At 56.8% G+C, this 12357-nt stretch overlaps 1 protein-coding gene across 1 annotated transcript in view; it reads right to left on the bottom strand.

Annotated features, from left to right (window-relative positions):
• Window positions 1-208: 208 nt before the first annotated feature.
• Window positions 209-12357, bottom strand: part of PITPNM2 (phosphatidylinositol transfer protein membrane associated 2) — a 94401-nt gene continuing 82252 nt past the window's right edge. The window contains 13 exon segments of the mRNA XM_088532539.1: window positions 209-417; window positions 419-488; window positions 490-713; window positions 931-1059; window positions 2224-2407; window positions 2490-2639; window positions 3389-3537; window positions 3894-4010; window positions 4508-4624; window positions 5046-5194; window positions 6543-6752; window positions 8126-8290; window positions 12155-12304. Of these exon segments, the coding sequence (XP_088388665.1) occupies window positions 385-417; window positions 419-488; window positions 490-713; window positions 931-1059; window positions 2224-2407; window positions 2490-2639; window positions 3389-3537; window positions 3894-4010; window positions 4508-4624; window positions 5046-5194; window positions 6543-6752; window positions 8126-8290; window positions 12155-12304 (1847 nt within the window). The 3' untranslated portion in view covers window positions 209-384.

Here is a 12357-nt window from a genome sequence, read left to right as displayed (position 1 = left end):
CACCCGGTTCCTGCGGCTCTGGGGACGGCGCCGGTGCCGCGTGTCGGAGCGATGGCTAACGAGGCGAGGAGGCACAGGTATTTACAGTCACTAAACCTGGATAAGAGAAGGAGGCAGGAGAGCGCGCGATCCTGACCGGGAGACTGTTCCCCCCTTGGTTTCCAGCTGTTCCTGGGGCTCCTGCTGCACACTCGCGCCGCTCCCCGCTGCAAGGCCTGCACGTTCCGCGTGGGAAACACCCCGTCTCCTGCTGCAACACCACGATGTTATTAAGAGTAGCACCATATTTACCCTTCCAGCGCGTAACGCCGGCCTCGTCCCTCTTCCCTTTTTCATTTTCCTCCTCCGGTGGCTACAGCCGACTGTCGCTGGGCTCTGGCCTGGCTATTTCTGCCCCAGGAGGCCAGACTCCAGGCGGGGCCGCCGCGCTCCGGCCCCAGCACCCCGTGGCGATGCTCATGCTCCTTTGGCTGCGCTCCCTGTCCCTTGTCGCCGTCGGACTGGCTCTGGGTGCGCTCGGGCCGGTGGCCGGCGCCGGGCGGCTGCGAGGAGATGGTCCGGAGCAGGTGGTTCCTCTTGCGCAGGAACTCGGTCTGGCCGGGCAGCCCGAAGCTGCCCTTGCGCAGCGCCATGCGCGTCGTGTTCTTGGCGGGCCGCGCGCGGTGGCTGTACTCCAGCTGCGCCAGGTGGGCCGCGTAGCCCTCCGTGATGAACTGCAAGACAGCGGCGCCGTCAGAGGGGACCGCGCGCGTCTCCCCACGGACACCCACAGCCCCACGTGGCCCTCACCAACGCGCTGGATCCCGGCACAGGGGATGGTCCCTGTCCTCTTTGCAAGCACCAGGTCGGTAACCAGGACAAACCCCTGCTGCCCTCCCGAGCCCGGGCTCTGCTGACCGCACAGGAGGGCTCGGAGAAGCTGCCTCCTACCTGGCACTGGCTCTGCAGCTTCTTGGTGGGGCGGCCGACGATGTAGATGTGCGTGGGCGGGAGGCTGATGGAGCTGTACACGGAGATGTCCTTAGTGGAGCCGTACGCCGCGTGGATCTTCATGTGGAGCTGCGGGGCGGGAAAGCAACACGCTGTCAGGACATATGGCACTCCGGGCTGCCCAACGCATGGGCTTTTTTCCGCCCCCCCCCCATTTTTTCCCTCTTTCTTTTCATTTTTCTTCCCTGTCTTATTACAGCACTTGCAGAAATCTCAGGGCAGGAAGTTATGTAAGATCCCAGCTGGATAAGGCACCGCTGAGCGAGGCGCTAATTAACAGAGCCGGGGACACGGGCAGGGCAGACGGTGACAAGCAGCAGCAACACGAACGCAGCCCTCCGCTCGCGAGCAAAACCGGGGGCTGCGGGGCAGGGAGGGGAGCGGAGGCTTCGGCAGCCCCCGGTGCCGCAGGCGTCAGCCCGAAGCGGCCGCGTCCCGGCCGCGCTGCAGCCTGCGACGCCGCTGCTGCCGCTGGGGCGGAGGGAGGAGGCCGGGCAGCCAAACGCGGCCGGTCGCGGAGAGCGGAGGCGGCTCCCGGCCAAGGGCCTCGCTGGTGGGATGACACCGGGGCTGGCAGGGGAGCCGCTGTCCTGCCGCACGCCGGCCCCGTCCGCCCCCGCGCTGCAGGAAAAGGGAATTCTGGCTGCGGCTGCAGCCTCCGGGCGAGCGAGGGAGGGCGTCTGCCCGCCCTGTGACACGGGCCAAAACACAGGCGTTAATGAAGGGCTTCCCTGCAGCTGCAGGAAGGACGCGGTGCTCTGCACACCGGTGCTGTCAGCCCCAGGGAGATCTTCATGATACCCAGTGCAAAGGCCTTGTGAAAGCGTAAAACAAGTGCAGGCTCCTTGGAGTATCCCCTTGAGAGCGCCCTGCCCTCCCTATGGCATCTGGGACCTGCTGGTTACGCCACGGGCAGCCCCAGATCTGGCTTTTAACCCAAATCGGTTAAAAAGCACCCGCATGGGGAGGGAGAGGCACTGCCCGCTTCGTTTTATTAGGCATTTTGTGCTGGAAGGAGCAGTGATGAAATGGGACACGGCAGAGAGGAGATGACACGATTTAAGAGCGCAGACGCTTCTACAGAGAGCAATAAAAGAAACGGAAACGAAAAGAACAGGGATTAATCTTGCACTGCGGGTCGCCTCGCTGCCAAGAGCAGTGCTGACAGGGGCAATGAGAGGAGCAGCAAGCCGAGCCCGGGCCGCAGCCGCGTCTGGGGACAGCCAGGCTTACGTCCGTGATGAGGGATTTGAGGAAGTTGGCCTTGTGCCGCAGCGGGTCGTGGACCAGCCCGTCGCAGAAGGAGACGATCCCGTGGGGGAAGTTGTGCTGTGCCAACCACGCCACCACCCTCTGCTTCTGCATGTCGGGGCGGCCCGTGACGTAGATTATGAGGTAGCCGAGGTCTTGCCAGTGCCTAGAAGAAAAGCCACAACCCACCGGGTTACAGAGCTACGGCAAGGCCGAGATCCAAGCGAGCCGACCGCCCCAGCCCTGACCTTACGACGTCGACCGCTCCGGCGCGGACCTTGGGGTCGCTGCCCATGATGGACACGCTGGCTGCGAAGGAGCCGTCGATGCTGAACACCACGAACTCCGTCCCCTTAGGCAGGACCGTCATGTAGCTGTCTGCAAACGTGTGGTCACCCCTGAAAGGGACACGAGTATTTAAAGGCTTCAAGATGCAGAGGCTCTTTTGCAAGGCATTGCAAGCCCAGGGGAGGACCCCAAATCTGGCTTCAAGACTCCACTGGTTATGCCACCCTTGTCTACAGCAGTGGTGGGTGCTGCAGGAAGACCAGTGAGCTAAAGCAGGGCTGGGAGCAGTATTCTGGAGCCCTGGCTTTAGTGCATTTCAGTGGTTCAAAAAACACCCTCAAGAAGATACTGTTAGTTTTGCCACTGAAAAGATGCTCCCTTCCTCCTCCTCCTCCTCCTAATAGAGCTGAATACCAGCAATCGGAGCTGAGCTGAGCCCTGGGCTGTGACTTACCATGAAAACAAAGTTCTGTCCCTCATGGACAAGTTCACGGTCTTTAAAATATGCCTAGTTGTGTAGTATTTGCAAATGACTGTGGGGCCTTATGTCTGGGGCACAGAAGGCCTGCCCTGGGGTGGGAAATCAATTGCCCTGCAGCTGGTGAGAGCCAAATGCAGCTTCTCCTCTCAGAGCCGTGGAGTAAACACGACTTTGTCTCGTTGCTGATAAATCAGACTCTAATGCACCTGAGAGTCTGAGCTCCCACATAAGGAGGGACCATATTCCGCAGTCATTTTCCCAACCAAGTTCCTCTTTCCTTCATTGGCAACAGACGTGTGGTTTTGTATCATGCAACCACAGGGCCTGTTTCCAGCACCTTGTGTCCTCCTGCAGACGCCACCACGCAGGCAGCCTCACCTGACCACCATCTTCACGGGGTACACGCCAATGCCCAGGCGGCGGCTCTCCGGGATGACGTAGGAGATCCTGCCGCTGCTGTTGCTGATCTCGGTGTCGAAGTAAACCCACTCCCCGGACGGCGGCTGCGTCATGATGTGAATGTCCACCTGAGAAGGCAGTGGGGCTGAGTCAACAACAGCATCCAAGGTGACACAACAGGCCACGCGCTGGCATCTTCTCCCCAACTCCCTTTGCCCAACAGCAGTGCCAGGTCCTGACCTGCACTTTGCAGAGCTGGGAAGTGCCCCAGCATCCCAATATGGGGATGAAACCTGGTGAAATCAGCTCTGAAAACCAACCTGGTCACAGCTGGTCCTGTGGTGGCACCAGCTGTGCGTGAGCAGGGGAGCCCGGCAAGGACCAAGGGTGCCAGACCCAGGCAGGGACCATCTCCCCACACCCTCGCTGCCCCCAAGGACGGTTTTCCCAGCACGGTGCCGATCCCCCCGCGCAGACACGGTACCTTTTCCCCCGTGAGCGTGACCATGTCTAACGGACCGTACATAAACCTTCCAGTTAAGGTCTGGGGCCCGTCTTCATTAGCGATGGTGTCGTTTATCCTGTGGTTGGCTGTGACATTCTGCACAAATCAAAGGTGGAAAAGAAAAGGTAAGAACAAGTGAGTGAGTCCCCTGAGTGTGTGGAATGGGCACCACACGGTGCAAGGCCAAACACAACAGGTCTAACTGAGCGCAGGTTCCTCTGGGTTGTGGCCTCCCTCTGCATCCCACAGCTTTAGATGAGAAAGAAGTTTTGACCCACAACAGCAGTGAGCACCTGCGCCCCACAGAAACAGGGGTTTGACCATACCTACCCCAAGAGCCAACTTAAGCAGCAGCGATTAATTCCGGTCCTACCCCAGAGGAACGTTGGATTTAGGAGGCAACACATACAGTTTCCAGCAGAAATCTGCTGACACTGTTTTAGTTCTAGTGCAGAACTGTCCCTTTTGGGAATCAGAGATGTTTCCTGAGAGTGAAGGGCGTTATGGACTGGGCAACTCAGTCTTTTGGATGTGGAAAGGAGCTCGACCACGGACCCTCCCGCAGCCCGAACCCGCCGGCCCCTCTCCCTCACCCGCAGCTTCACGTGCGTCCTCTTGCGCAGCCACTTCTCCCGGGGCTTGGAGGGCGTGAAGACGGACACCTCCTTCCCGTCCAGCTCCAGGACGCTGCTGTTCTCGTGCCTCATCACCTGCGGGACGACAGAGCCCTCCCCACGTTGGCCACGGGACCTCTCCTTCTGCCCGCGCCAACCCAGCCCTTCGGAAAGCTCAGGTGAGCACTGCCAGCCCCAGAGACGCTTTCGGCTTCGCTCCTCCTCTGCTGGGCACTGAAAACCACACACAGAGCTTCTCCTTCACTGCGGTTACATTTGGTGCTATTCTACACTAAGAAGGTTTTCCTCAGGTTTCAGGGTTGAGATCCAAACATGCATCCAGGGAGCAGCTTGCTGTTGAGAAGGGAAAAGAGAGGACAGAAAACAGGTCTGCGGCCGCAAAGGGGGTTTCTTCCCCATCTCCAAACCAAAAAGAGTTACGGAAGGCGCCAACGGAGGGGGAAAGCAAAGGAGCCCTAACAACCTCCAGCAGAAACGTGGCCTGGGCGGCCCGTACCTGTCTCAGCAGGAAGGAGACGACGTCCGTGGACTCCCAGTAGCTGGCGTGGAAGAGGTGCGGCAGGGCCACGGTGGGGAAGGCCGTCAGCGCGTCGGGGCAGTACAGGGCATAGTCGATCCTCTTGGTTCCCCACCACTTGGCGGCAACTGGAAGGAGAAGGAGCCTCGTTGAAGAGGGCTGGCCGGCGCGCGCGGCCGCAGGCCCCGGCGCACGTGGACGCAGCGGCTCCTCGCTCCAGGACACGCTGGGAAGCTGCTCCCGGCTGCTCTTCCCGCGGAGACGGGACAGAGCCGGGCCAGGGCTCGCACGGCGGCACCAGCACCTTTGCTCAAAGGGAAAGGAAGGCACTAGGGCAGGTATTAACCCCTGGGCACCGGGACCCCAGGCAGGATGTGCCCAGGGCCCCACGTCCTCCTCCTCAGACTTTCACAAAGGGATAAAAACTCTTTGGCATCCAAGTATCGGCTGCACCGGGCAGGATCCGAACCCTGGGAGCCCACAGAAATGGTCAGAGATGCCAGTTCGGCCTCCCCGCGAGCACGGATGGAAGAAGCATCCTGGGCTCCAGCACTCTGCACTGGGGACTGAAAAAGAACCTGGGATTTGGAGCGGGGGGTAAAGTTAAAGCCAGCAGAGATCAGTTTCTCCCCCAGGCAGAGGGGGACAGGCTCCCCCGTGGGACATGGCCCCAGGCTCCAGCGCTGCCCCGGCCCCATGCTCAGCCTGAAGACTCTGACCCTGCCGCCGCCTTCCTGTGCGCTCCGGCTGCGGAAAGAGGAGCCAAGAGAGGAGAGCAGGGAGAGGAGGCGCAGGCGCATGCACGCTGCGAGCTGGGGCTTTGCAAGGCCTTTCCCCAGCTCCGTACTGACAATTCTCCCCTTCCAGGGGCTTCCAGGTGTAAGGCACAATCCATCAAAACCCTCGTGCGAGGGGGAATCCGGCTGGCACCGAGCACGGGCGATGGGCAGAGGTCACAGACCCACCGGCTCCTTCCAGAGCCCCGTGCAAGCTCCCCCCATGCCAGAGGCACAGGCATCCCAACGGCTCCAGCATTCCCAGAGAGCCCCGGGCAGGCGGAGAGGGCACTGCTGTGGGAGGCTTTTCCGGAGCGCTCAGCCCTCTCCTTGCAACCGTGTCCGACCCCGCGCTCCAAACTATCAGGTCCTGGTCACGTCCCAACCTTCCACCTTCCATGCACGTCCCCAGCTCAGGCACCATTCGAACGAAGCAGCCGGGATTTGCTGTTCCATGCTCAGAGGACAGCACGAGAGTGGTGTCGGCAGACCCGTTTCCCAGAGGAAATGCTGCTCTTGCTGCTGTTAGCAGTGTTAGGGCAGATCTTTAGAGTAGAGTGACAGAAATACTTGTTAAAAAAAGTGCAATCGGAAACCGCAAGTGCCTCGGTGAAAGGAGAAAGTGTGTAGATTTTGCTGTGAAGTTTGGTGATACCAAGTGCCAGAGGAGGCTGGAGCAGAACGCCTCGCTCCGGAGTACCTTGCTTCATGTCCAGGTCGGGTATCCGAAGAGCACAGCCCGCGTCCCGGCTCCATGGCCCTTCGAGCTTTCTTCCTAAGTGACTCGGAGGGATTTCATGCTTACGCGGCCTACGTCTCTTGGACGAGGTCTGGGTAGGGGATTTGTGAGGGAGGGCAAGTTGGGCCAGAAGGCTAAAGCCTCTGCAATGATTAACGTGGTATTTGGTTTCTAAAAATAAAAATAAAATACAGGAAACAAAGCAGAAATCACACATTATTAAGGCATCCGCGCGCTGAAGGCAACAGCGTTTTCATGCTCCGGAAATTCAGAGGGCAAGAAGGATGTGCACCAGGGAGAGCTCCTAGGAGGAAACTGCGACTCGGCGGCGCCGCCTGGATTTCCTCCTGCTCTTCCGATGGGATAAACGCTAACGCATCCAGCCCTGGGCTCCGCAGCTTTCCAGTGCCGCCGCCTGAGGAAAGCTGAGCCTGGCTGCCGCGAGGATGGAGCTCCAAGGATGGGGCAGCATTTGGGCCCCAAGGAAGGGGCTGTGAGGGCCCGTGTAGCCATGAGGAAGGAGCCAGGCTGAGGATGTGTCCTGTAGCCCCATCCCGTGCCCGGCCGGGGCTCCGCGGGCCTCCACGGCGGCTGCTGAGGACCCGTCTCCGCCTCTCCCATTGGAAAAGGGTTTCAGCTGCTGGGACGCAATCGTGGGAGCAAGTTGCACAAAACAAAGTCAAAGTAGTCGGGAATTATGGGCCGAGCAGTCCACAGCTCTGTGAACTGATGTGATCCCTAAATCTCCACCACCTTCCAGGAGGAAGCTTAGGCTGAGGCTCGGGGGCTCTTACATTTGTTTTTCAGCCTCTTTCTGCCCAAGCTACCCGAGGTCCCAAGGACAGGCCCAGGGGATCTCACACCCCGCTGCAATAAGGAACACGCGGAGCCACTAGCAGAGCCCGCTGGTCCCCACTCTGTAGCTGGGGAGGTTAAGCAGGTCTCAAAAACCCAAAATCCTCTTTATGCCTTGCTCAGTGGTGACGTGGGGGTCATAACTTGGCTGACTCGCTGAGCTGCTCTGCAGGCTACAGAAAAGCTCAATTTCTACTCTTAGAAGCCAAAGCTTTTTCCTTCTTGGCATTGCAGAAGACTCTACCCACCCCTTCTTCCTGTGGGTCGCACTGAAACAATCTGCATCAAGGCACCTACTGCATCCTGCATCAGTCATGTAGCCAAGCAGATCCCTGGTGGTCCTGAGACTCCTACCAACCATCCCTCTGGATTAACCCCAACCACACACAGCAGCCAAACGGTGCTCGCCATGATCAGCCTGAAAATAATTCTTATTTTTTAACATTTGATCATTTACACCCATAGCCACCAGCAGAGCCCAACAAGCAGCACGATGGCCCCTCTACCAAGAGCTGCTCCGAAGGACACGGTGCCGCCAGCCGGGACAAAACCGGACTAAGGCAAAACGGTTCCAATGATCGAAAACACAACAGCAGACAGACAGACTGACAGACAGAAGCTGAGCGGGTCTGTCCCGGCACGGGACGGCCGGGTGCGAGGCGCCGGCGTCGCAGCGGGGAGGCACTTACTGTTGGCTATGTTGGAAGCAGTGTAACTGTCTGCCATTCCCGAGACCTGGCTGGCAATGCTGATCTCACTGGCTCGTCGGAAGCCCCTGAACTGAGGGGCGGACATGGGGGTGGACAGGGACGCGCTTTCCATGAAGACGGCACCATGAGACTGAACAACATCTGCTACAAAGTTGAAACAGGGAAATCAAAATATTAGACCGACAGACAGAGGCTGGGCAAGATGAACTCGAAGAGGAAGAGGAGGGAAACAGGGCATTTAGAGGCAAAAATAATAATAAAAAACTTTCAAGAGTGATTGGTATGAAGCATGTTTCATTGCAGCTCTGCTTGGAAAAGCAAGCAAACACCACGGCAGGAAGAGAGATGTGTGGCTGCAGAAGCGGTCTTTGGTTGAGAAAAGCAAAATAATTAACTCAAAAAATACATCTAAAACCCCAAACAGAAATCAAGGCAGGCTTATTTGAGCAGCAATAGCAGAAGCATCTGTCATACATCCAAATGTGAATATATACAGCTTTATACATTCACATTGAGGCAAAATAATTAAGGGAAGGGGAACAACATCATCCTAGAAAGCAGATATGTTTTCTTGAAATATTTAGTTTTCCTGAATCAACATCTCTCCGAGGGGGAAAGTGTTAATGCAAAAATATCAAGAAAACATTTTCATGCCTGGCAGGGGCTAAATTTAAACTTGTATTTTATTGCTAATGATACACCAACACTCGTTAAACTAAAATAAGGGTTGCTGAAAGGAAGGGGCCTGGTGCTGAGCATGCTCACAGGGATCATCTATGTGCATCAGAGGGAAAAGGACCCAAAATGCTCAGGACTGGCAAACCAGGAGATGCTAGAAGTCAAGAGGAGAGCTCTGCACCTTGGTTTTCTCCCTGCAGCGGGTGGGAGCAGCATCTACCCGCCTGTGCAAGGCCGAACTAAAAGCCCCTGGCATATCCCAACCTCCTGTGCTGCCAGGGATTTAGGATAAGGAGTCCCAGCAGGCAGCACAGGAGGGACAGGACCATGCACGAGCAAAGCGAGCTACTGTCATCCCACGTTGCCCATCTCTGCTGTACCTGGTGGCAGCACCTGAACTTTTCCTGAGTTTCACCCAGGTAGGAGGTGCCAGGGGACCGCGAGCGCTAACACTTGCCACCTATTCCAGCCAGTTTAAATGTCCTTGGATTTAACCCTGCTACACAGCTTACCGAGGGGGTTGGGCTGGCAACTGTTTTACTTCAACGCGGATCTTTTTGCTTGGGGCTCCTGATCAGCCTCCTCCGTCTGTGCCCCCGCTGCATCGCGGGGAAAGCCAAACTCCGAGCGGGAGCACGGGGACAAGGGCTGGTGACAGAGACCTGCCCTCAGCAGGGAAAACAAGACCACAGGCTGCTCTGTGCAAAAGCTCCGGGGGCTGCTAAATCCGAGACCGAGCAGGAGCCCGACCCGCTGACGAGCTTCACGCGCTGCCCACGTTGTGCCTCCAAGGCCACCCCCAGCATGGCTTTCTCAGCACTTTCCTCCTCTTTTTTCCTGCCTTGCATGGAAGCTGCCTGCACGGCTTTCCGAGCGCCGCAGGCATCGGGGAGCAAGAGGAGGGGACTCGGGCCAAGGCGACATTCTGCCAGCTGCCCCCGCATCGGGCCAGGCGCCGCGGGAGCTCCGGCCTTGTCCGCGCCAGGAGAAACGTCGGGCTCCGTTCGGGGTTAGCCAGCGCCTACCAGCTAAGCCTGAACTCCTTCCTCCTCCCCCTTAAAAATAAAACAGTTGTGGCCTGAAATAGGAAGCAGCTGGAAGGCGTGCTAAAAAAAGCATTACAGCAATGCTGCACGAGAGGGAAAGCGGGGCTGAGCGCGGGGCTGTGTCTGCACCGAGCCCAGCCCTGCCTGCACGAGCTCTCTTGAGAGCAAAACCCGAGAGATTAAAAAAATAGCAGTTTTTTGGCTTGTTCTTTTCAGGCAGTCTCCCTTTTCCAGGCCTGATGCTGAATTTTTGCATATGATGGGCTTGAAGCAGCAGCCCTCAGAGTAGCCTCCTGGCTAGTGCCAGCACAGGAGCAGTTTTCACGCGCGCAAACGCCGAGACGGCGCTGGGGCTGCTGAACTGTTCAGCTTGGTACCGCCGCGTTGGCGGCAGGAGCCGGCTGTGCCAGGGCTGGGGCGCAGGCTGACAGCAGCTCCAGCCCACTCACGCTGCCTCCACGTTTCCAGAGATACTGGAATAGCTTTTTTAGCACCCATGCAGCCCCTGTCCTCAAAAGAGGCCAGTTTTTTGAGAGCAACAATGGCCAGGAAGCGGCAGGCTGGGGATGGAGGACAGAAAAGTTCTCCTGGGCATTGCTCCTGCCATAGTTGAGCTTCGCTGACTGGCAAAGCTGCAGCAACAGTGACTTACGGATCAACCTTAAGACCTGATTCCCTCGTGGAAAAAACCTGGCACAGCCACTTGGCACTTTCCTCCTAAGCTCCACGTCCTCTTCGCACCAGCGTCGCGTGCAGCGCCATCCTTGCCCTTTAGATGCATGGGTTGACCTAAGCACCTGCCGGGGTTTCTGCTCCAGCATGGCCGCGTTTTCTGCTTGTCAAAGGTGTCTTTTTAAGGGCAGACTTTCTGAGGGCAGTGTCCTCCTTCAGACAGAGGACACCTGACAAGCAGAGCACCCTGATCAGCCCTTCTCCTGGCATGCACCGCCCGGGGCTGTGTGGTGAACGGAGGGTTTCCTGCACTTCCAGAAAGGGTGGGACAAGCAGCACAACCAATTTCTTTTATTTTGCCTACCTACAGATCTTTAATACTCAATCCAGTGCTGTGCCTTTCCATTTACGGACTTGTTTGTCAGTGTTCTCACTAATTGCTTCCTACTAAGTGAACAGCTCCTAAGGCACCGCTGACACCGTCTTAGGTCCTTGGGGTATCCGAATGGCAGATTCCAACACATGCAGGTTGAGCTGTGGCACCAAAGCAGGGAGTTCCAAAAGCATTCAATAAAAATAAATAAAATAAAATAGCCAGGAATTGTTCAGCACCAGCCAGATCCTGCTTGCACTGGAACCTCTGGTCAGAAGTTTTCATGCTCAGTGCCATGGCCGGACTGGGACACTGGCAATGGCCACAGCTGAATCCAGCACTCTTGGCCAAGCCCTGTTCTTGACACACAGGGCAGAGAGCAGAGAAGCTTCTGAGTCCTGTCCTGGCAGCGGGGTGTACCAGATAACAGCTAAATGGCATTTCCTCAGCAACCTCCAAAGTGATTAATTCATAGCGCCTCATCCTTTCCCTCTGCTTTCTCTACAGAACATCCCAGTGCAGGCAAGGTGGCCATGGCATACCTACAAATCTGCAAACATCCTCAAAAGGTGGCAGAAGGCACTGTGTGGCATTGTCAGCAACGCTGCCATTCGTATGACCACGTAACGCGCGGCACTGCTCAGCTTGTTAGCAAAATTAAAAAGCAGCAGAAACAAGCTCTCAAAGCAAAATGCTGAGAAAGGGCAAGAACAGAGAGGTTAAGTGAGAAGAAAAAACTCAAAGTCCAAAGTCCCATTGAGATTGCAGAGGTAGCAACAGCCACAACCAGAATAAGGCCATGCAGCACTTATGATGGAAATTAAATAAGCCAAATACATCAAACTTCACTTTTAAGGCAGGAATTGAGAAATTAACTTTAACAAAGCCACCGTAGGGGCTGAAAGCCTCATTCACTGAACTCAGCAGAGCCACAAGAAGTGTCCCAATAGGAAAGACTCCAAATGGGCAAATGCTGCTCTCCAACACAGGCCATCCCAGAAGGGGAAAAATAAGCATGTGGCTCCCGGCTGCCCTACAGCATTGCCCCAGGGAGGGTCACAGCTCGTGACTGTTCCCGCTGTTTTCCAAGGTGGTTGCCTAGACCTGGACAGTCATTTCCTGTGGCACAGCCTGAGACCCAGCGTGAAGATTTCAGCTCCAGGAGGCAACAGAGCAATCTCCAAAGAAGCACCCCAAGTACCCGACACCATAGACAATACGAAAGTGTAGATTACACACACTCAGCAAAACCAGCACTTTTATTGGAAACATCTTGCCAATTCAGAACGGGAACAGGGATACTTGTTTCCATGAAGCTGTCCTGGTGCTGGAGAGCACCCAAAGGGCTGCTTTCCATGAGCAGGATGGGATTGTTCTGGATTGTCTCAACTAGAAGCAGATGGGGAAGAAAACAGAAGGACAAGGAACAACAGACATGTGGC

Source organism: Tinamus guttatus, unplaced genomic scaffold (assembly GCF_059628265.1).
Source record: "Tinamus guttatus ecotype Peru unplaced genomic scaffold, ASM5962826v1 Tinamus_guttatus_pri_ptg000459l, whole genome shotgun sequence".
Lineage (NCBI taxonomy): Eukaryota > Metazoa > Chordata > Aves > Tinamiformes > Tinamidae > Tinamus > Tinamus guttatus.
This window is presented reverse-complemented; position numbering and strand designations above follow the sequence as displayed.